A 25,454-nucleotide genomic window follows, 5' to 3' on the forward strand; every position below is an offset into this window, starting at 1 on the left:
GCTGGTCAATGATCATGCTAACACCAAAAGGTACCTTTATGTGTTCCTGCAGCTGGGCCTCGTGCTGGCGGGAAAGCTGCTCGTGCTGCCGCTGGAACTCTGCAATGAGGATCTGCCTCTGGATCTGCTGCTTCTGCTTCAGGTTCAGCAGCTCCTGCTGTAGCTGCTGCTCGCGTGCAGGAGCCGAGGCCGCGCCCCCGCCGGCCTGGATCGTTCCACCGAGCGGGGACTGCTGGCGGGAGGGAGACAGCGGGGACACCTGCTGCTGCTGCTGCGGGTGCTGGTCCACGCGCAGATCCATGGGGATGGCGGCCGGAGGGAGGCGCAGGGGCAGTGCTGAGTTGATGTCCACTGTTGGGACAAAGACCAAATGTGTGATGAAACCCACCAGGCCTGCACCTTCCTGGGAATACACTCTTCCCTCGCTCCAGCACGGACTCGCCATTTCACACCTTTTTTGTCGTGCAAGGAGGGTGCAAGGGGCGGCCAGGGTAGAGCAAGTCGTCCAGAAACCAGAAGGTTGGCAGTTGTGGTCCTGGCCATACGTGGCTAGCAAACTAGCTAACCGTGTGAGCCGCCTATACCATAAACAATAGAAGCAACAGAAGAAGCCAACTCCGAACATTGCACGCCCGCAAGCCCTCCCCCCTGCAAAAGCCACAACGCAGACGAAACGCTCTGTGCCCGAATGGCAGAGGATGCCAGGACTGCAGGGCGCCACCACGAACAAATGAATCCTTGGCCCACAACGGACGAGGAGGAGGAGGGAAACACGACGGCAGAAGCAACACGCTTCAACAAGGACACAAAAACCCCAGCCGGACACCCGCGAGGCGAAACACACGTGAGTCACTTTATTTCTTGTGTCTACCTAGTAGGTTCATCAACTAATTGCCCCCCCCCGTGTGAGCAATGGGCTCACCTTGGCCCCCCAATCAAACATTTCTGGCTCCTCCACGGCTCACACAGGGAGTGCTGGTTGTTCATACTAGGGACCGTCAATAAATGACTATTACACTGAAGAGTGTTTGCTAAAAAAAGTCATATTCTAAATCACACCACAAAGTGATCAATAACCGTGTCACATGATCAGTCCTACCCTAAATGGATTTTGCAAGCCCATTTTTTTTCCCAATGTGATCTTTTCTTGGATGGACTTTTATTGGATCTTTTATTGGATTAGGGACCTGACTCACAGAGGTTTGTTGCAAAAGCTGAACAATGTGCAATATAAATTATTTTTAATGCTTTGAAGAGATATTTTCATAACCATATTCAATTCCACACATTCATGTTTGGAACAAAAGCTTTTTAAAATAAATAAATAAATAAAAAGGATCGATACCAGATCAGATCAGATTGGCAAGACTATAAAAAAAAAAATCAGATCGGATGCCAAAAAATGTGGATCAGGACATTCCTAATTTCCCCAACCCGACGCTGGCTGGTTGGATCCTCCACCCAGCAGTCGTCATTCCAATGTGGTACACATTTCAACAGTGCATGTGCATGTGCATGGTTAGTCCCTGCCAGGTCAAAGAATAAGACAGACTGAGTGACAAAGACAGTAAGATAAAACAATAAAACACAATCAAATAAAACATTCTAGTAAAGGAATGGTCACGGTGATTACTGACTTAGTCGAGTAAAGGGTGGGGCCCAAGACGGACAACATCAATATGACGAGTGGTTTGGTCCACAACAGATCAGAAATGTTGATCAGCGTTGTCCAGCGTCAAAGCTGGTTTGTGTGAACATCCCGTTTTGCTTTCATGCGCGGCCGAGGACATGAACAAATATTAACATATATAATATAAATACAGTCAAACTTGTCTATAGCGGCCACTAGAGGGAGTCTGTAAAAGTGGCTGCTATAGACAGGTGGCCTCTATAGACAGGTTGGCGTCCAGTTTGGATGTTGACCAGTAGAGGAAAAAAAAAAGAAAAAAAAGGGAAAAAAATAATAATAATGTTGACCAGTAGATGGCACTGCGGACTGCTGATAAAAGTTGTACAGCACTGCTAGGCTTGTTATTATCATGGTTCATGGTTTTAATCCTGAACATGCATATGAGTCAAACAGTAGCACATCACATAGTACAATTCACAATTTTGCATGTCCAAAAAGGAGTAGTAAGAAGCAAAGCTTATTTAATCCTACCCCTCATCAGTTTCACATCAGTTGCAATACATTTATTCACCTCTTGTTCTTCCAAGTGTACTTTGTAGGTCTACATGACAATGTAGTGCAATCATAGCCAAGGTTTTTACTTACTAAAAGGAAGCTAGAGGCTTAATAATAACTGATAGAATATATCCACCACCCACAGAACAAAGCTGTGCTAGTAATGTCTTACGCTTGTTTTTAATATTTTACTTTTATACGGCAGAGTGTCATTACAGCTTTAGTTCATCAGGAAGTGACTGGAAGTGACGGTGGGCGTCCCGAGCAGGAGAGCTAGGCTCAGTGCTAGCTGTGAGTTTGGAGAGAGTTGGGAAGTGTGTTTATGTTGGCGTGGATGTAAAGTCCTGCAGTGTTCTCCGCTGTTAATAAAGCCATTAAAGTGCATCGGCGACGTGAGTCTCTCCTTCCCCACAACAAGCGGCATTACAGTATTGACCAGTGCACACCAGGAAATAAACGGCGTCATTTCTTACAGGCATTGGCTGGACAGCTATGTAGTGGGGCTTGTTTAACCTTTGCCTTGTGGGCAAGCAGGAAGGAGAGACGATGCTGAGAGATGTGTGTGTGTTCTGAGCTGCTGTCTGGTGGCCGCGTTCAATAAATAAAGTTGGCAGAAGCAACAGGAGAAGTTTCCTTCTTTGCTGGAGTCAGGTCGCCCTTACTATTACTGTTACTATACGGTTCGGAGCTGAAAATTCCACTGTAGTAGCGAATGGCAAAGACGGCTTTTTTTTGTGTCGAATACAGAAGATGAGGACTTTGATGGATTGGTGGATGAGGATTGATGAAAAATAACGTGAGTACATTCTAAAATATTCCATTTAAGTACAACCAAACTCAGTTTTGCTCCTGCTGCCTTTTTAAAAAGCGTTTTAAAAGTGTTTTAGCGTGCATCCAGTATTGTAGCGTCGCTGGGAGCACGTCCTGTTCCCAGCCTACTTTGCGGTAATGTTTTGGTGCAAATGCTCTTAAAGTTACATGTTTGACCAGGAAATAGCAAGCTCAAAAGAAGACGGCTTTTTTATGTGGAACAACTGACAGTTTGTGTGGATCTTGTGAATGATTGTGACTGAGCTAGGACTCAGTAATTAAAGTCTACACACGACGGCTTCATCGATTGAAAAACAAAACTTTTTCGTGCATGAAGCTTCTACTTGAGTTGGTAATTTGGCCGCTATATGCGATCAGATATTGACCAAGGGAGACAAAATCGGTGGCTGCTGGCCGCGTTGGACAGGTGACTGCTATACACAGGGTCTATAACATGTAAATTTGCTGGGGGATTTTTCAGTGGCTGCTATAGGCAGGTGGCTGTTCTATAAAGGTGGCCGCTAAGACAGGTTTGACTGTACAAATAACATCTGAGAGGCAGAACTCTGAAGGTGTTAACATTTTTAAACCATCCGTTCAAGACCAAAATAGTTGCTGCTTAGCTGGATCATCGATTCGTCACTGATTAATTGTTGCAGCTCTTTTTTTGTCTGCCGCATTTCTCAACCACTTCAAACAGCAAAGTGATCAGCTTATTCAGGACGTGCAAGCTTCATCAGGATGCTTCTCCATCGTTTACTATTTCCTGTGACGTGTGTCCTGTGAAAATGAGGGCATGATTGGTCCTAATGGTCATTTTAGGTTTAACATTCCAAGTAACACTCGTCTCCTCCCAAAGTGCGGCCTCGGGGCCATTTGGGGCCCGCGGCTGTGATTTTAGCAGCCCACCGCACAGTCTAAAAATGTAATTTAACAAGGAAACTTAAAAAAAAAAAAAACAACAGCAGCATCAAAATTGGGAAAATCAATGAAAAGTCAAAATATGAGGAGAAGAGTTGCAGTCTCAGGATGAGGACACACGTCGTTGCCGTGCATGACATGCATGACGTTGGAATTTCATTCTTTTTCATTTCATTCATGTCATTCTTTTTTACAATTTCTGGAAACTGAATTTCGGGAAAATGTATGACATGGGAAGAAAGTCCAAATATCAGAAGAAAAGAAGCTGAAATATTTGGAAAATTATGCAAAAAAAAAAAAAAAAAAAATCAACAGCAGAAATGTTACCAGAGTAAAGTCAAAATATTACACGGGAAAAAATCCATTTCTAATTTGAAAAAAATATGAGAATAAACTTGTAAAATGAGGAAAAATATAATTTCAGTAACAATGTTGGAAAAATACATTATTTTTTTTAAAAGCTATAAAGTTAGCATTGCAAGAAGAACATTTGAAATGGAAAAAACAGCTGTAATTTTACAGGAATGAAGTCAAAATATGAGTCATATTGGAATGAAGAACAGAGGTGCCAATTTTACAAGAATAAACTGGTATTATGATCAAAAAAACGTCATTTTTAGCAGCATGCCACCTACAGTACACATATACTACAAAGGGGAAAGCTACATGTAGCTTCTTAGCATGTCTCCATGTGTTGCTTCACTAAATACTAAAGCGGCCCTTGCATCCTTTCATTTTCACTATGTGGCCCTCACTGTAAAAAAAGCGTGGACACCCCTGAAACAGTTGATCACCTTCCACGCAATCTCCTTTACGCTTGGAAGCAGTGAATTGTCCTGCATGTGAAGAATGAGCACCCAATGCGATGGTCCATGGAATACACTGGAGACCAAGATCACGTGTCTTCTTGCCTGCATTTCCGCAAACATGGAAAGAAATGCTAACTGCGGCTGTTTTCCTGACACAACAGTTCCCGTCACCGAAACACAAGGCGAGCAGAAGCGCCGAGCGACGGGAGAGCAACAGGTTGACAATCAAAGAGAAGCGATTGTCTCAATCCATCTGCGCGTCTGACGTTGATCCAACGAGGCTCCTTCATGTTTGCAACAAGTGTGTCTGAGCAGGATCAAATCAGACTTGCTGGGAACATATTTCAAACCGGCTGCCTGCTGGGGAGTACCAGATTGAAAGCTACACAAGATGCTGTGGGCTATAAATGCATTAAAAAGGGACTCTTGTGAGATTTTTCGTCTGTCATATGTAGGCCTGTCATGATGATCGATAAATCAATTCATCGAACGATAAAATATGACGACACCCTCAATAAATTGACATGCATGAATGCGTGTGTTTGCATGTGTCTGTGTGCATCGGTTCTACAGTGGAATGAAAGGAGAGAGTGAACCCTCCCGTCCTCTTGTTCAGCCTCTTTGTGGAGGCGGGGCTACTAGTGAGTGGGTACAGAGAGTTAGCAGTTAGCTTTGTGAGGCAGCGTACGTGTGAGAACATTCAGTTTGAAACAGAAAGAACACGGTGAGCGCATGAACACAGACGACCGACACGGACATTTTTCTCAAATGGGGAGAGAAAAAAAAAACTAGGGATGGCGGTGCTCAGGCAGCGGAGCCTACGTCCCGACAGCCAACGCTCACTGAGCCGTTTGGTCGGCAAATAGAAACTAAACAGTGCAAAATGGTGCACACTCACAGTGTGGCTGGCTACATAGCAAAAACATACACACAGGCAACTTGTGTGTCAAGCTAATGTGTCCCACAGGTACAGCGTACACCATACTTGAGCACCATCTAGTGGCTCCAATGTGAATTACACCTGTCATGACAATAATTAATGAAAAATGGCCTAAACAATGTTGCCGATGATATCAAATATTGACAATCATTTGTAGCAATTGACGGTTGATACCAGCTGGGTGCAAGAATAAACGTGCCTCTCGGTTTTTTTTTTCCACTCAAAACCTGCACCTCGTCAGTGGGCATTGGAAAATGGCCCCTACACACTGATCAAGCCTGAGTAGTGCGCACACACACACACACACACACACACACACACGCACGGCTGCACTACGCTCTGCTAAACTATGCTAACTTTGCTAGCTTCCATTCATGGCCGGTAACAGGAGTTTCCAAGGTTTTTTGCCGCCATTTTGACAATGTTGGCGGCTCCATTGCAGAAACATACATGCAGGCAACTTGTGTGTCAAGCTAATGTCTCACACAGGTACACCGTACACTATACTTGCGTACCATCTCGTGGTTCAAATGTGCAGTACACCTGTCCTGTCAATAATGAAATAAATGGTCTCAAATAATGTTGCCGATAATATAAGTTGTCGACGATAATTTGCAGCACAATTATCAACCAGCAAAATTTGTTATCGTGACAGGCCTAATCATATGTAGCAAGTCTGGGTAGGTTTTGACAATAGACACTAATCATGACTGTTGCGGATGGTTGTTTCTTCTGCAGGCCTAACACCCCCTGGGGAGCACCAACAGTGATGCCACCACTACCCACGAGGCCCTGCTACCCGGCTAGCACTGCCGTGCAATGCATGCAGCTTCCATCAAAACAAATAAGAGTTGACATGCTACTTACTTAGCAACGTGTTTGCCGATGGGTTGACCATAAAATGACTAACAGTCAGGTGTGACGTGACGATATTTCTCTGCCTCCTACGTGTGTTTGGATGCAACAGGTACGTTGTGTGCGAAGAAGAAAGCGGCCCTTGAGGTGCACTCCTCTCAGTGCTCTTCCTAAATTTGTGAGTGTGACTCATGTGTTCACGGTTATTTCATGAAACGCAGCGTTGTTTTACTTGATGAGGCTGGAACGGCAGGGCACACAAAGACAAGGTAGCATGGGTTAGCTTTTACCTTGCCCGTCATGCTGCTTAGCACAGGCAGACCGGACCTCGGCCGATGCAAAGCCACACATCAAACACCCCCACTTACCGTACAAAATGTTCCTCTGCGGGTGTCGAGTCCCTGACACAAGCCAAAGCCGTCACATGCTTTCCAAAGAGGCGACAAAGGCTCACATCACACCAAAACAAGGAGATGCTATGATGACCCGTCCACGCTCCCTGCTTCACAGACAACCTCCTGTCCTGCTCGCCGAGCCCCCCCCATTCATCCCACAGCTCTTCCTTCTGCATTTTCTTTAACCTGCGAGGCGTGTCTCTCTCTCTCTCTCTCGGTCGTCCCTTTTCCCTCATTTGCCCAGCAGTGACATCACAGGGCATCTCAGGCGTGCAGTCGCTTTATTATGCTGCCCCCTTTTTTTCTTCCAGGAGCGAACGTCACTTCCTCTCACATGGGCAGCCTCTCCAATAAACACACACACGTTTACTCCCAGTCTCTTTCTGTGTCTTCCCCTACCGTTGCTTCTCAGGCCAAAGAACACAAGTACCCATCACTCCTAGCGTGACCTTCTCTTGTTTTCCCCAAATAAAGGATGTCACTTTGAGACATGGAAGGGCTCCAAACGCAGGTAAGATGCCAGATATACTACCACACGTTTATTATTTAACCTTATTGCTTTTCAGTGCACTCCTCGCCTAAATCTCTTTGGGTGATTTCAATGTACAATACTCCCTCATTTATCACGTTAATTGCTTCCAAACCCGACCTCAATAGGTGAATTCCCACAAAGTAGTATTCAATATGAATAAATGGAGTACAGTTAGAGCATAAAAAACCTGTTTTAGACATTCTAATACCATGATTAGAGCCCTCTAGACATGAAATAACACCCCTAAGTAAGACATAATAAAAGAAAATAAGACATACAAACCTGGCCCTGTAGGTGAGAAAGGGCTGTGTGGCTGGCAGTGTTGACTGCATCATCCGTGGACCGGTTCTGGCGATATGCAAACTGTAGAGGGTCCACAGTGGCTGGGATGCTCTTTTTGATGTGGCTCATGACTATTCTTTCAAAGCACTTCATAACAATAGGAGTGAGTGCTATAGGGCGATAGTCATTCAAGCAGGTCACGTTGCTCTTCTTGGGTACGGGCACTATGGTGGTGGACTTAAAGCAGGTCGGTACAGATGCTTGTGCAAGCGACAGGTTAAATATGTCAGCAAGCACATCAGCTAGCTCTGATGAGCAAACCCGAAGTGCACGTCCTGAGATGTTGTCTGGGCCTGCTGCTTTTCGTGGGTTTGTTTTGTTCAGAACCCTGCGCACATCAGCTGATGTCACCATGAGAGGTGAGTCCTGTGTGCTCCCCAAGTCCAGCCACCCTCTCTGCTCATCAGGAGTTTGGGTGTCAAAGCGGGCATAGAACTGATTCAGCTCATCAGGAAGTGTGGTTTGGCTGGACGTGGCTACGCTACTCTGCTGTCGATAGTCTGTGATGTGCTGGAGCCCCGCCCACATGCGCCGGGGGTCTGAGGTGGAATAGTAGCCCTCCAGCTTCTGTCTGTACTGTCTTTTGGCCTCTCGTATGGACCTCCTCAGGTCATATCTGGCCTTTTTGTAGTCATCAGCGGTGCCCATGACAAATGCAGTCGAACGAGGACGTAGCTTAGCCCTTACATCACAGTTCATCCACGGTTTTTGGTTAGGGTATTTTCTGTAATACTTGGTGGTGGTAACAGTCTCTATACATGAGCTAATGTAGCCAGTAACAGCAGAAGCATATTCATCCAAATCAACAGTACAATCTTCCCTCCCCGCTGCAGTTTTAAACACATCCCAGTTTGTGCAGCCAAAGCAGTCCTGAAGTACTTGATCAGTTTCTTCATTCCACACTTTAACTGCTGTACTTACAGGGGAAGCTTGTTTGAGAAGTTGTCTGTACGTTGGATAAAGGAAAGTCATCGGACTGATCACTGGTGGTGTTGAAACATCATACAGAAGAGAGGTGGCGGACCTCATAGCTTGGTGTCGTGATAACAATCTCCTTCTCAATACAGATAAGACTAAAGAGATGATCATTGACCCAAGAACAAGGGAAAAGGAGCCGCATAGACCCCTGTTTATTGATGAGACTGAGGTGGAGAGGGTGAAAACCTTCAAGTTCCTTGGCACACACATCAGCGAGGACCTCACCTGGTCTCACAACACCCAACAAATTATGAAGAAGTCCCAAAGGAGACTGTACTTCCTGAGAAGACTGAGGAAATTTGGCATGTCCACCACAATCCTGAGTTGCTTCTACAGATGCACTATGGAAAGTGTCCTTACCGCCTCCATCACTGTTTGGTACGGTAACTGTACAACACGTGATAGGAAGGCACTCCAGCGGGTGATCAAGACCTCACAGAACATTGTTGGGGCAGCCCTCCCCTCACTGCAAGACATTTATAAAACTAGAGTCCTACGAAGAACACACAACCTCATCAAGGACAGCACACATCCACAACACTCATTATTCACACTCCTACCGTCAGGCAGACGCTACAGGAGTTTGAAGTCCAGGACCACAAGGCTGGCAAACAGCTTTTACCCACAGGCCATCAGGCTTCTCAACGAAGCACTCACACACGCCGCACGCAACACACACTCACGGCACTTTATTTATTTATTTATTTATTTATTTGTATTATTTATTTGAATTAATGTCTCTTCTGTTGTTGTTGCTTAATCTATTGGTGTTTATGTTTCTTATGATGGTATTTATGTTTCTTATGTTCTTATTCTTTTTCTTGTGTTTTCTTTCCTTTCTTGGGAGAATGAACAGAATAAGAATTTCATTGCTTAGTATAACTGCTGTTTTACTGTGCATATGACAATAAAACTCTTGAATCTTGAATCTTACCACCTACTAAATACGCTTTTGAACATTATTAGAGCCCTCTGGACATGAAAAAAGCAGTGGCATGGGATCTCGTTGGCTTAATTTCCACGGACATTTATAGTTTATCTTCAATGCTAGCAAGATCCGGCACTAGCAAGAGTACTTCAACAACACCGGCCATTTTCCTCCTCTGAACTACTTTGACAGCCAATCAAAACCGTAGGAAAATGGTCAAATTCACTCTGGGTGTGAATGCGTCACTCATCAGTGTAGCTGGTCACAGCCGCTCGCCGCATCGTGTTTGCAGGGTCTGCTACGTGTTCGCCAACCGAAGCAGTTTGTGGCCTCCCGTGTGTGGCGCCCAAAATACATTTGCATCACAAAAATGCCTCCTTAACAGCTCGGCGTTCCATTTGTCTCCCGCTGTGTGCCCGCGCGTGTATGTGATGAAGACACTGGCATCTTCCTCCGCTGTGGGACACACGCGTAAACAAGATGGCCGTGGCGCTCTATCGCATTCCTCTTTTCCAGTAGTGTTTCTCACCTTCTCTGGTTCGGACACTTTCTTTTGCCCAATACACACTGCTCTTGAACACCTCACCAGAAAATGGTGCATTGTGCTCGTGACGAGGAGGAAAGGAGTCAGATATGAGTTGTTCATCGTTCTGTGTGCGTTCTATGAATAAATAAACAATAAAGTTGATTCTGTCTGTACTGTCCCAACTCATTTATTCCTCACAGCTTTGTTTGGCCACTTGGTTCCATGGACGAGTTACCAGGCGTACTGGCATACTTTTAGCGGCAGTGGGAACCGTGGGAAACAGAGGCCACTTCATCCCGTCCCATCCTGATACCCATCTTAGGTTTTGCCAGTTCCCTGCTACAGATCACTCTGTTTAAGGCCCCCCAGGAGCACTCCAATCTATTTATACCAGAGAATGCAAAAAGGCTGGCATCATTGATTTGAGGTTCGGAGCGTATGAACCCCGCTCTGACCACCAGAGCTTCATGCCCATTAGGCGTAACAGATGCCATGCTGGGCCTCCGCCTCAGCACTAAGGGCCGACGTGCAGCACCTCCCTGCCACGACTCATGGAGGGGGCAAAGAGGAGAAGTATTTGGATCGTTTGGTTTTGGGTGAACATTTTTTAAATGCAATTGTCCCTCGCTAGATCGTGGTCGGAACATCGCCCCCTCACCCTGTCATGGCTTTTCAAACATCAATTAATAAACGATGGCCGTTTCGTGGTTGACGACTCGCATATTCAAGCAAAACAGTGAAGCAGTTTGAATGTTAAAAATGTCTACATGAACTTGTGTAAGCCTTGAAGACCACCATTCAACCTGTTCATGTAGTATCCTACGTTGGCCACTAGGTGTCAGCAACTGTTCCATGAGACCACCACAGCACCAGACTTGAACAACAGCCTTTTATTGCAGCGTGACATTATTGCAATATGTTGGGTAATACGCATGTGACGTGACTATACAGTAGGGGTGTTACTTCATGTCTAGTTGGCTCTAATGTTAAAACATCGTGTTGAGAAGATCGTAAACAGGTTTTCTTTTTTCCATTCATATGAAATTCACTTTTCACCGCCGGGTGTGGAACCAATTAACCGTGATAAACAAGGGATTACTGTGCATGTTGCCCTGTATTACATCATTCCACGGAATCAAGTGCATAAACAAAGCGCCCGACGCGTCGGTGACTCACCGTCGGTGCTTTTCTACGTCCGCCAAACGCAGCGCAAAGCGCAGTGCCGAGGTTATGCTTCTGACGATTTATCTCTTTGATTGTTTGCGTTCAAAATAACTTGAATGGATTTGATGACATTGTCAGGAATCGTTGGAAATGGGATACAGAAGACCTGATTACATTTTGGGGGCGATCCAGATCACCGTCTGGATCCTGGAGTTTTTTCAAGGATTCTTCAACATTGCCAGATAAGACCATTTTCAGCATTTGTTCAAATCTCCACAGAAAATGGTCAGAGCACTTGGAAAAAAAATACAGGTCAAGTTTCCAGAAGGTTCTACAAAACATCAAAGACTGATCCAGATAACGGAATCATTCCGGATACTATGATCCAGAATATGAAAAGCTACGGGACCTTTGGCATGTCCATCCTAGGACGCTGTGGAATGTGGCGTGTGCCAACGGATTGGTTGTACCTTCAAAGCTGTGGAAAACTGCCATTACCGAAAATGCCATTTTTGTGAATAACCACTGAACTACTACTGATATCATTAGGAATCCAACTGCTAATGCTACATTTTCATGCTCAAGGCATCTAAATATGTTCAAACAATACACGCAGGCCTAATATTTATGCTGTAAATAACAATGGGGGGGGGGGGGGGGGGAGGACTATGGCACTTGGTGGAGGTCTACGCTCTCAGAGTGCTTCTCTAGTTTTTTTAAATTGCGTGTGGCTGCTACAAGTATAACCCGCCATGGGGCCAAAGAAAGTGGCGAGTGCTGGCACTTTAATAAAAAGTCAAGAAAGAACTCATCACAGGGTACAAAGGTGGCGCCCTGTCTCCCCCTCCCTCTCCGCTCAAGAGTCCTCAACAAAAAGGTAAAAATGAGGTCATTTGTCCATTTCATTTGTCATTTCTTAAAAAGATTGTCTAGAATCTGTATTTCTGTTAAAGGGACAGCTGGGGTGTTTTGATATGAAGTTGGATGACACCCCCATCAGCAGCGTAGGACATCAACAGTCACTTCCCCTCCCACTTGGTCCTGAGTCCAGTTCTGGTTGGATTTCCGTGACGAGGAAGGTAGTTCCGCTGAGCTGCTGGTCATTTAAAGGGGACCTATGATGCGTTTCCTCTTTTCTGACATATAAATGTTGTTCCAGTGTCGTATCCTGGTGTTAAACGATGCCAGCTCGTCAGATCATGAGGTTTGCCATTTGGAAGTGAGACCTGAGAGCAGTTTTGGACGGCTCTGCACGCTTTACAGAACTGTTTTTTTGTTGTTGTTTTTTTTTTATACAAACCCAGTTAAAGTTAAACCCAGACTTCCTTATATGGGCATGCCCAGCACCCCCGCTCTGTTTACGGTGTTAGCACATCGAGCGTTGGCTCCCAGGAAATGTTTGTTGGGGTGTAAAGAGGCACGCGTCAGGCAGAAGTGGTTGGAGTCGCGATTCCCGGCCAGCGAGAGAAAAATATGCTCATCTGGCTTTCCGACGTTACCTGGCCGTGTTGAAGAGTCAGAAGAGCAATGCTGTTGGCAACAATTTATCAGTGTACTAACTGTTTACTTTGTGGAAGGAATCAGATAAAACGGGTTCGGCAGCTGTCCGGAAGTCCTCGGGAGTGTGACCGATGACAGCGGCGTGGGCGCTGGCGTACATCCAGGCGTACCTGGAGGAGGACCGGGGGTGGGCGGGGAGGCAGGAAACACCACAGGAAGAGGTGCAGAGTCTGGAAGATCTAGAAAGCTTTGTGTGCGGGTTATAGTGTGTAGTGCTGATGTACTACACTGCTGATGGGGATGTCGCACAAACTTCATGTCCAAAAAATCCCTTTAATATTTTTGGGTGTCTGGAATGGATTCATTAGAGTCCTATGAAGAAACAATGCTTTTGTTTTCTTACGTTTCAGCTTTCATCTGACTTTTTGGGACAGCCGCATGTAGGATTTAGCAGCAGATGAAATAAGAGGAAAAACAGTAAGATTTGTTGGAGGTGACTCCACCCAAGCACACCTCTTGGAGATGTGAACATCTCAACTGTCAGCCAAGTCTGATGGTGATCATGTCAGGCTGCACCATTCTGCCAAAAGCAAACGCCCGATGGACCAGAAAGCAGCACTAAATCAAAACAAAGAACAGATTGAATAATCCGACACCCTGACCTTTCTGTTGGACTAAGAGGGACTTGTGGATAGGAGCGGGTCACAGGGACTATCATTCCAGGAAAACTTCGCTTTGCATCCATGACAACAGATTAGGAGAATTTTCAAATCGGTAACTCCTGTGGATTTCAATATTGAATCACCCTGACAGCACCAAAGAAGCCTCTGTGGGGTTTTACTTCTTCAGAGCAACAAGCTGACTGACATTTGACTTCTTCATGCTCGGCTATGATGCAGAAACGTCGAGGCCAGCAAGGCGCCCTCTTGAAAATCTCCTTTCGAGTACGGTCCTGACTGTCGTGAGATTAGGAAACGCATGACCAACATGCATCTTCTCGTTTGCATGGGTGTTCTGCACGTCCATGAAATAAACGCAGAAGAACTCTTTTGGAAGCGCTTTCTTTGAGAGTAGTTCATCTCTACAGCGATTGCTCCTGCAGCCTGGCATCTTCATTTCCATTCCCAACACCCGTGAGAATTGACATTTCAAACGCATCGTGTGTGATAAAGCGTAACGATGAATGCAAGGCTGCACAGGGTGTGCAATCACAGACACACGCACGCACGCGCACAAAACCAAACATGCACGGGTGTCCAACCTGTTGGGATGTGGTTGAGCGCCGACGTCTTCAGAACCTCCAGCGGTTGTTCCTTCCCCAGGATCCCCTCTGTGGGAGACAGAGAACACTCCGCTTCAAATATGGTCCGCAACATTGAGACGTGCTTGCAGCAGCAGCCCTGCTAGTCAGGCGCTTCAGTCCGAGCGAGCTGGCGCTAAGTCATCGGCTTGGCAGCGAGCGCGTGTTCCGGTGCCGCTACCACTGCCCGAGCATCTGGCTGTGACATGAAGAATTTTCAGAGGTGCCCAAAAACACGCCAGGGATGGCGCGGGCGAGAGCAGCCCGCATCGCAGTGAGATCCGCGTGCAAACAGAGGGATGTTGGGGCTCGACTGATACTGCCTGTGCTCAGCATAGCAAACGTGGCTGGCAGCAGCAAAAAGGGATGGGGGGGGGGGGGGGGGGGGGGGGGGGGATATGGAGGCAGGGGAGGGGGGGCGTTGGAGGTAAAAATAGCTCACCCTTTTGTGTATAACAGTACATGCAGAGCACGCACGCGCACACACACACACACACACACACACACACACACACACGTAGAGGAGTGCACTAACAGCAGTATGTCTGTGTGTGTGTGTGTGTGTGTGTGTGTAGGCTGTAATTATAGTGGCAACATGAAAAGGCTTTTGTAGCTGCCGAGCCCTGGGAAGACACGGCTATAAAAAGCAGAGCGAGAGAATGATGAAGGAGAAGAAGGAGGAGGCGTAGGGGGAGACGGGGAAGACAAGAGGTAAGCGGAAGGATGGGGAAAGGGAAGGATGGAGGAAAAACACGGAAGGGGTGTAAACAGGGGGGAGGGAACGCAACTGTGTACAAGCTTTCATACAAACACACACACACACAAAACTATATATATATATATATATATATATATATATATATATATATATATATGCGCACACACACACACACACACACACACTGTTTATGTAAATATAATACACATATACTGTATATCAATACTGCACATACAGTGGTATGTAAACGCGTTGGCCCATGTAGCTTGGATGCTTTTCTCCCTTCATAATAAAAGTTTGATTTAAAAAGTGCATCAAGTGTTGAGTTGTGTTGTCATTGTCTAATATTTACATTTGTTTGATGATGTGAGACATTGAAGTGGGACAAGCATGCACATCAGAAAGGGGGCCAAAACGGTATGACTCACGCTCCTGTGCATTTTTTTGTAAATGTGTTCACTTGCAAGGGGAGCTGATGGGGGCTGACAGGAAGTGACGTCGGGCTTCAGAGTGTAGTTTTATCTTGCCGTGAGTTGCGGCTGCAACAGTAGCGTGTGTTAGGAATTATTGTTCCTGTTATGGCATCATTCAAACCTGCAATAAAAGCCTGTTGTTCCAGCCATCAAGTCTTGTGCTTGTGTGTCTAACCCAACCCAACAGTAACATCAATGACCCCTAGTGAACGTGTACAAGACTACCTGCGTGGACAGGGCAACACCTGTAGCAACACCCACCCGCGCAGCAGGAACATCAGCCAGGTAAGCCTGGATTTGAAGTCATTCCTGAGAGTCGATGCTCCTTGCAACAAACAACAAAACAAAGATAAACCCAATCACTGGTCACTGGTCCGTCAACACCCACGCCCTCTACAAGAAGGGCCAGAGTCGCCTCCACCTGCTGAGGAGACTGAGGTCCTTTGGTGTGTGCAGGACTCTTTTACGGACCTTTTATGACTCTGTGGTGGCCTCAGCCATCTTCTATGCTGTGGGCTGCTGGAGAGGGGGCAGCACGGACAGGGACAGGAGCAGGATCAATAGGCTGATCAGGAGAGCGAGCTCTGTCCTGGACGGTCCTCTGGACTCCGTGGAGGAAGTGGGGGAGAGAAGGATGTTGGCTAAGCTGACATCCATCATGGACAACACCTCTCACCCCCTACATGACACTGTGGGTTCCCTTAGCAGCTCCTTCAGCAGCAGACTGTTACACCCACGGTGTAAGAAGGAGAGGTTCCGCAGGTCCTTCATACCGACCGCTGTCAGGCTCTACAACACCTGCACCACCTGAACCATGTTGTAGTGCTTTACTTTACTGTTCTCTTTACTTGTCTTGCTAGCTTGCTGCTGTAACAAGTAAATTTCCCCGCTGTGGGATCAATAAAGTACATACAATACAATACAATACAATCACAGCGAGCCAGACACACCTGCTTATATCACACCAAACACAAAACCCAAAAATGCTGATAACATTGATTATTGACGACACTTTGTAGCACAATTATGGAGCAGCAAAATGTGTTATGGCGACAAGCCTACGTGGGGTCACGCGAGGGAACAAACAGGTGGGCAACCCGTCTCGCCCGGCTTCTCAAAAACAAACAGATCCCCTTTGAGGATCTCTCTCAACAAGCACATTCAAATCAAACGGCCGCCACCGGGGTTTGCAAGTCAAATGCGGCACATGGACACGCGATGACACCTGCGGCTCGGTGGGTAATTTGAAGCTGCGTTTGCACAAATTACTGCAAGCACTTTTACATGTCAGGTGTGAATGAAGGAAATCAAGGGGGCACAAGTCTCGTCTTTGGTTAGTTAGACCAAACACGTGAGCTGTTAGTCAAAGCCGCACCGTTGATACCGGAGACGTGTGTGTGGAGCACAGGTGTGCACATCACAACTGCCCTCTGCGACCAGCCCCCGTGTTTTATGCAGCACTCCCTTTCTCCTCATCCTCCCCTCGCGTCCCCGACGGGAGAGCATCAAGAGAGACAGGAAGCTATAAATAGCCTTGGTTTGCCTCCGGCACACAGCCAGTCAACTCAAGCGAACGCAGCGCACGTTGGGCAGGGGCACGCATGTTATGGACTGCGCCGTGAAGGAAGGGTGCAGGAACTGCTGTGTCTGCCGCATTGCTGAATGACCCCGTGCTCCAACACGGAGAGGCAAGCTGATGACGGCTACGCAGGAGGAACAACACAGCAGCGTCTGTGACGCCGCAAGTTTGGGAGACAGAAAGGAGGGGAGGGGGGCTCCAGCCTCACTGTTGACTCCACAGCCATCAAGGTCAACCTGACGGGAAAATGTGATTAATCAAGCAAGCCGCCCTCTCCCTCTGGGTCGCAATCGTTCTTCCCTTCGGTAGTGGCTGACGTCACCCCAACACAGGAGGTGGCCCCCTGCAAGTCGCCCAACGCAAACGATCCAAAATAAGACTGATCCGAATACAAGACAACCTCTCTTTTTCATGACTCTATTTTGCAAAAATAGTTAAAAAAAAAAAAAAAAAAAAAAAAAAAACCCTGAAAAGAGAAAGTGATGAAGGCCACATCCACACCAACACAAACCTTGGAAAAGCACGTGCAGGACGGAAGGCGAGACGGACAGGCAGTTGGTGCGCCGTATGCAGTCATGCAAAATAAAAGCCACCACACCTTAAAAATGAGGGTGTTTTTAAATCTGAAAACAGTTTAAAGTCATATATTGTATGAATGGATATTTTTGCGATATAAATACATAGCTTATTATTTACGCACATATTGATCACAATTAGTTTGAAAACAATTGAAAATATATTAAAATGTTTCACTGCGCTTTATTTTGATAAGCATGCACCAGGATCACCCGTCTGCCTTGCTGCCACGTGCGCATGTGACCAGATACGCCACACGTCTTGTGTTGGCTTTCACTTTGTTTCTTATTCTCGGGAGAGCGGCCGATAACCCGTAAGATGTGTCGTCAGTTGGCGACAGCTTGCCACATGCTGCGCTCATCCGCGTTTCAATCTCAATCCACTTTCTGGCATTTTTGTTTACACTCCCGGCTGGCGGCATCTAGCTAGCTCGGAGCTACAAGTGGCTATCACGTCCGTTGGATACATCGATCATCCGTTATCATCATCACAACTTACTCTTTTGAAGCGTCACTGAACAATCTTGCTCTCTTGTTATCATCAGAATACGTATGGCTTGTCTTCAAACACGAGTTGTGTGTGGAAGTAGTTCAACAGAAACCCGTCGTGCGTACAGCTTTAGGCAGTGATGCTACCACAGGGGTCTCCGACAGGCACATCACCAAAGAACATTTGCCTCACCTTAGTAGTTTTACAAGTGTTCTATTCAAACATGAGGCCTGTATTTAACGACAAATGAGCACACCGAGTGGAGATGCGCTTTAGAAATAAAGTACAATTTCAATGTTGGCAGTCACATAAAACACAAATAGCTCACCTTTCTTTTTGTCTAAGTAGCTTTAAAAGCGCCGCAGGTTGAACACACCTGTGCTATCATAACATGGACCCTCAATTTACACTCCTTCACACAGGACAGAGTTCCATAACACAAATATTTAAGTTATTTATTTTTGTTATCTTCTTTATTGTGTTATTTTGAACTAAATACATTACTTAACAATTCATTTGCTATGTACTATTTGAGCGAAAAGGTCAGGTAGCAAAAGGAGGCTCAACATTTTGGACTCACTTTAGGTGCTCTCAGCAACTTTGCCGTTAAATGAAGTTTTGCAATGTTCCCGGTTCATGTTCTACTGGTTGTTGAAAAAAGTTAAATAAATACGTTCAGAAATAAATAAGTCAGAAATCATTCTTATGTCATTTTTTTAAAATGCAGACGCAGCAGTGGCATGATACCGCGGCGGCACGCCACACTCCCATGCAGCCCACAACCACAGCTTCAAAAAGTCCGAGGGGAAACCCTCAAGACATGTTAAATGAATACCGTGATTGGATTTCCAACTTCCTCCATCACAAGCTTTTGGGTGTGCAGAGGCTGACATCCCATTTGAAACGTTAGCCAAGCTACATCCATTTTTGCATCCAAAATTGGCCAATGACGACTGCATCAATAAATGTTACATTTACGCACTAAATTATTTACCCTCACTAAAGTACGCACTGTGGATGTTTTGTTCACATAGCTTAGCATTCATTGGCCTACAATGAACTGGTTTTAGCATCTTCCATCCACCTTCTATGCCACTTATCCTCACTCAGGTTGCAGGGGTATGCTGGAGCCTACCCCAGGGATACACCCTGGACTGGTGTCAAGCCAATGGCAGGGCACATATAGACAAACACTCACATTCATACCTATGGACCATTTAGAGTCACCAATGAAGCTAACATGCATGTTTTTCAAGATTCAAGAGAGTTTTATTGTCATGTGCATAGTAAAACAGCAGTTCTACTATGCAATGAAAATCTTATTCTGTTGATTCTCCCAAGAAAAGAAAGAAAACACAAGAAAGAATAAGAACATAAGAATCATAAACATATATACCAATAAATTAAGCAACAAAAACAGAAGAGACATTAATACAAATAAATAATACAAATAAATAAATAAAGTGCTATGAGTGTGTGCGTGTGTTGCGTGCGGCGTGTGTGAGTGCTTCGTTGAGAAGCCTGATGGCCTGTGGGTAAAAGCTGTTTGCCAGCCTTGTGGTCCTGGACTTCAAACTCCTGTAGCGTCTGCCTGACGGTAGGAGTGTGAATAATGAGTGTTGTGGATGTGTGCTGTCCTTGATGAGGTTGTGTGTTCTGCGTAGGACTCTAGTTTTATAAATGTCTTGCAGTGAGGGGAGGGCTGCCCCAACAATGTTCTGTGAGGTCTTGATTACCCGCTGGAGTGCCTTCCTATCACGTGTTGTACATTTTTTGGAATGTGGGAGGAAACCCACACACACACGGAGACTCGAACCCAGGACTGTGTGGCCAGCATGCAACATGCTAACCAACAGACCACTGTGCGGCCATTTTAGCATCTTTAATGCACAAAATGCATCCAAGCGGCGCCCCGCATCCATCAATGTTTCCCTATGCCGCCCTCGGGGGAAAAGGTTTGGACACCCCTGACGTTGCTAAGAGATGTGGGATAAGACCACACAGCTCAGTTAGTTCAGCCAAATGCTTCACGACCTCAAAGATCCAAAATGCACAGAGAGCATAAGGAGTAATATTAGGATGTGACTCCCCAGCACGGAACCGAGCGAGCCCTGTCAGCCCTAATTGCTGAAGACAGTCCTTGGACAGACTGCATCCTGTTTCTTGGAGACAAAAGAGACGGGGACAAAAGATGCGTCCTGTTCCTTTCATTAGCTCAAGCTTACGCGTCCGATCCAGTATGGACCAAAATGAATGAAAAAGGGGGCTTAGGTTGCTGCGTAAGGGTCATGTCCTGAGTGATGGGCTCCAGTGAGGGCCAAAGTGTGCATCGACAACACACACACACACACACACACACACACACACACACACACACACACACACACACACGCAGCCGTCCAATGGTTGCACATGGAGGACAGAATGGTCTGCTTGACAGGAACCTCGCAGCGAGGAGAGGGAGGGTGTGGCATTGTGGCTGCACGCCGCTGAGCCACATTTTGCAATCTGCCACAATTTCGTAATTTCGAGCACAGACCAAAAAAAAACATGTCAGCACAAGAGGACGGCAGCCGCAGCGTGGAGAAAAAAAGGCTCCAAATGATCCTTGACGAGGCTCACGCTCGCATCACAACGGCCGCTGCATAAAAGAGGCGGCGGTTGTGTCATGCGTGCACTTGTCGTGCTTTTTTTTTTTTAGCTGCACGGCAACAAACTGCTCAATGGTGAAGAGGGGAAGCAACACTGGAGGCCAAAAATAATGACTGTTCGTTCGCCACGCACGCACGTGCCTCATATCTTGTGTGTGCTTCTAAAAATAGACAGAGGGATAAGCCCTCTTTATTGCAGCAGGAGCTTTTAACCCCTTCACCCCGGGATTAAGCAGCGCCACGAGCCATCGCGTGCATTTGGAGGATGAAAAGGGGTCATTAACGGAAAATGGCAAGTGGTAGAAGCCAAATAGAAATTTAAAGCAGGGACCTTTGACCCTTCACGCATATCTCTGTGGACAATCACTGCAGACGAGCCTTTCCTTTTGGTGGAGGACGGCGTGTGAACGCGTGGATGGAATACAACAGCAAATCCAACATGGCCACTGCATTGATTGGTCCCCTTTGTGTGGTCTTGCCTCGTCATGCTCGTCTGACAGTGCCAGCCTCAGGATTGTGTCATGTTTGTTGTTTGTTTCTAGCACCTGCAAGGGACAACTACACACTTGGGTTGGTTGTTGGCGTCTGCGGCGGGCCCTCGCCAATACTCCCCACGGACGACGTCGATGCTGAAGTGCACAATAACACATGGCAGCTACACACTGTCTTCCACATGATGATGCAAGGAGGATGGTAGCATCCTAAACATCAAAGGTTGTGTTTTCAATCAACTTGAAGGAATGGCATCGTGTCTTTGGATGACTGATATCAACCTCGGACAACTTATCACTCGTTTGCCAGGTGAGCCCAATGAAAAGGAAACTCTGTATTCCACATTATTAGGCACACCACAGATTTCAAGCAATATGGGAAAGAAAAACGACCTCTGCTGACAAAAAAATATTGTAGCGCCTTGGACAAGGCATGAAAACGTTCATTCATTCATTCCCAAAAACCTTGGTGGGGTGAAGAAATGTGTGGCTGATGGAGAGGACAGGCGGGATTGTGCTGGTGAAGGCATCATGAGAAAGCTTTGTGCCACACAAATGCTAAAAAGTCATCACAAAGCAGCAAACAGGGATTTGAAGCTGCTGGTGCCTCTCAAGTCCCATCAACCTCAAGGTGGAGGATCCTCCACAGGCTTGCAGTCATGCATGAACCTACTATTTGGCCACCCCTAACCAATACTCACAAGCACTAACGCTTGCAGTGGGCCAACAAATACATGAAGATGAATTTAAAAACAATCCTTCATTGGGAGAGAGCTGGTAGGCCCTTTATGGTCATTGAAGGTGTGAAGATGACCTCAGCAAAGTATGTAGAGTTTCTGACTGACCACTTTCTTCCATGGTATATTATGAAGAACTAGAATGACCTTCATGCATGACAATGCACCATCTCATGATGCAAAGAATACCGACCTCTCTGTCATTGGCTGTTATGGGCATAAAAGGAGAGGAACTCCTAGGTTGCCCCCCCCCCCTCAACCCAATGATGTGAAACAGTGCATTTGAAGTTTTTATTTTTTTAAAGAATCCTGTTATCATTCACGTCTTGGAACGTAGACTCACCAGACTCAGTGAGGGGCGCGACACGGGACACGCTAACATAAGTTTACAAGCGCGCGTACTGCTATCGCTGGTATTCTCACTTCACGTTATCAAGTCCCAGATTACATGCACTCGCTCCAATTCGATTGCTGTGTGCTCCCAAAACCCAAGGGGCGATTTTGCTCATTTCAGCTTGTTTAGCTGAGTGATGGAGTTAGCCAGCAAGGAAGGGAATGCTACATGCTAACAGCTGTTACTGGTAGCAGCCAGCTGGTCCGATGGATAAGGTAGCGTTCTTTACGTGTGGTTGGTCATGGAGGACTCCAGACTCAATGTTTACCCTAACTGTGGCCCCTAACTTAGTAACTTAAACATTCACATTTCCTCTCATTTTCACATTACTACTGATAAATACTCCAACAATAAATGGCGGCTGTCTTTTCTCCATCCACCGTGTTTGTTAGAACTCTCCCTCCTCTTTGGGGGTTGCCTCCTTTCTTCCTCATGAGGAGTTCACGTCGGTGGGCAAACCAGCTCATTTGACTGTCAACAAGTATGGCGCACAAGTTTGTCAGCAACAAAAACGATTCAATAATAATGTCGGCAAATTCACTTGTAGGGTTGCCAACATCTGTCAAAATAAACAAGGCCAACCAACGTTTAATTGCGTGAAACAAATGTCATACTATTTGACACAAACCTGATTGTTATTTGTTGTCTGTTTTAGAGTCATGCTAAAACATGGCAAAGTTACTCCATTGGTTTTGTTACAAATTACACACAAAAAACTACTGAAATATCTTTCTTGTGTAAATTTGCTTAATCCTGCTGAACAAGAAACAGTAGAAATGAAAGTAGAACAGAACTCGCAAGGTCTCATATTTGAGCCTGTAAAATGCCTTCATGTGTTTCACTGACAAATATTTTGGCTTGTGTGGTATGGAGCGCCTCAAAAGTCTAGAAAAGGGGTGTCCCAAGTGTGGCCCAGGGGTTAACATAAACAAAACAAAGTAGAAAGTTGCAGTTTTAGGAATATCAGGTTGGACAAAAGTGAGACTATTATGAGAAAAGTGAACACATTATGAGGATAAAGACGCACTACAAGGAAAAAGGCACCAGAAGAAAGTAGAAATGCAGTGGTCGCATGTTCATCGCGGTTAATAAGTGAGAAGTGAATTTCCGTGAAGTAAGGTTCAATATTAATATATGGAATATTTATTGGATTTAGAACATTTATAACTTTCTAAATAGAGTTTTTATCATTATTAGAGCCCTACAGACATGAAATAACACCCCTATAAAAGCTAGTGCCTTTAACACCATCCAGCCGTCACTACTCAGAGTGAAGATGGAGAGTGTGGGAGTAGACCAACACCTGACTGCATGGCTTATAGACTACCTCACCAACAGACCACAGTATGTGAGGCTCCGTCACTGTGTGTCTGACATGGTACTCTGCAGCACAGGTGCCCCTCAGGGTACGGTGCTCTCCCCTTTCCTCTTCACCCTCTACACCTCGGACTTCACACACAACTCCACACAGTGTCACATCCAGAAGTTCTCCAATGACACAGCCATTGTGGGTTGTGTTTCAGAGGGGAACGATCTGGAATACAGGACGGTCATCAGGGACTTTGTCAGCTGGAGTGAGCTTAACCAGCTGCAACTCAACACCAGCAAGACAAAGGAGATGATCATTAACTTCCAGAGGAAAACATCTCACTTCACACCGGTGAACATCCAGGGAGCAGACATAGAGTTGGTAGACAGCTACAAATTCCTGGGTGTTCACCTTAACAACAAACTGGACTGGTCCGTCAACACCCACGCCCTCTACAAGAAGGGCCAGAGTCGCCTCCACCTGCTGAGGAGACTGAGGTCCTTTGGTGTGTGCAGGACTCTTTTACGGACCTTTTATGACTCTGTGGTGGCCTCAGCCATCTTCTATGCTGTGGGCTGCTGGAGAGGGGGCAGAACGGACAGGGACAGGAGCAGGATCAATAGGCTGATCAGGAGAGCGAGCTCTGTCCTGGACGGTCCTCTGGACTCCGTGGAGGAAGTGGGGGAGAGAAGGATGTTGGCTAAGCTGACATCCATCATGGACAACACCTCTCACCCGCTACATGACACTGTGGGTTCCCTTAGCAGCTCCTTCAGCAGCAGACTGTTACACCCACGGTGTAAGAAGGAGAGGTTCCGCATGTCCTTCATACCGACCGCTGTCAGGCTCTACAACACCTGCACCAGCTGAACCATGTTGTAGTCACTATGTATTCTTTACTTGCGTATCTTGCTTGCTACTGTAACAAGTGAATTTCCCCGCTGTGGGATAAATAAAGTACAAATACAATACTATAGTCACCGTCACACTCCTACTATTCTTTGTTTACACCAAGAAGCACAACTCTTATGCGCCGGCTACAAGATCACTGCTGGGACAAGAGACGGCTGCTGCTTTAAGCATTAGCATGCTACCGAGCTAAGTACTTGTAGTTAGCCTCCAATTTAAGTACTTCAAACTTAAGAAATGCTGTCAAACAGAAAGAAAAAGTGAAAAGCTAAAACCTTACCAAGGTGACTCGCAGAAGTTATTCCACTTCGTCAGTCTGGACGAGGTCCACGGACCTTTCTACGCATGCCTTCTTTCTTCTTCTATAGTTTGGCATGTCACGTGGTTCTGTCTGTGTACAGCGCCACATGTAGATGTGCCTGGTGTATTACACATTCTTTCTTTCCCGTGCGGACGGGACTATTTGCTGACCTGACACTCCCTCAACTGGCCTGGGAACATCTCAGCATCCGGCAGGAGGAGCTGGGCGAAGGAAGCTGCCAGGGAGAGGGACGTCTGGGCTTCTCATCTTAGGACGGTCTCGCGTAAGCGGAAGATGGATGGAACTTCATTTAGGGTAATCATCCAGCAGCGTTGTTGTTACTGTAACTAAATACAGACATACTTTCATTGCATTTTAAGTCCATTTTGAGGAGAAAATGAAGACTTACTGCTGTCTGACATGTCACGGTTTCTAACTGTGGTGTGCTGGAACGCTCCGCCACGTGTTGAACAGGCAGCCTTTCATTTGATGCAAGCACTTCACATGTCTTGGCTTATTCCAGCTTCCGTAGCATGGCTTTGTCTCCTGGTTGGTGTAAACAAGCCCCCCTCCCTCCAGCTTCATCTTCTTCTCTTGTGAATTCAGTGCCATTAAGGGCTGCGCCGCGATCCTCCACGGAGG

The 25,454-nt window shown here is 46.2% G+C and overlaps 1 protein-coding gene across 9 annotated transcripts in view; it reads right to left on the reverse strand.

Annotated features, from left to right (window-relative positions):
* The window catches only part of LOC129192899 (histone deacetylase 4-like), a 72,522-nt gene that overhangs the window by 22,473 nt on the left and 24,595 nt on the right, over positions 1-25,454 (reverse strand). For 5 of the 9 annotated variants that reach the window (XM_054797387.1, XM_054797342.1, XM_054797377.1 and 2 more), the window contains 2 exons: positions 14,147-14,215; positions 35-351 (listed from right to left, as the gene is read on the reverse strand). In XM_054797387.1, coding sequence (XP_054653362.1) covers positions 35-301 — 267 coding nt within the window. In that variant the 5' untranslated portion in view covers positions 302-351; positions 14,147-14,215. Of the gene's footprint in view, positions 1-34; positions 352-6,888; positions 7,094-14,146; positions 14,521-25,454 lie in introns of those variants that run through there. The other 4 variants (XM_054797326.1, XM_054797359.1, XM_054797396.1 and 1 more) reach the window with 3 other exon arrangements.

Source organism: Dunckerocampus dactyliophorus, chromosome 1, assembly GCF_027744805.1.
Source record: "Dunckerocampus dactyliophorus isolate RoL2022-P2 chromosome 1, RoL_Ddac_1.1, whole genome shotgun sequence".
NCBI classification, from domain to species: Eukaryota; Metazoa; Chordata; class Actinopteri; order Syngnathiformes; family Syngnathidae; genus Dunckerocampus; species Dunckerocampus dactyliophorus.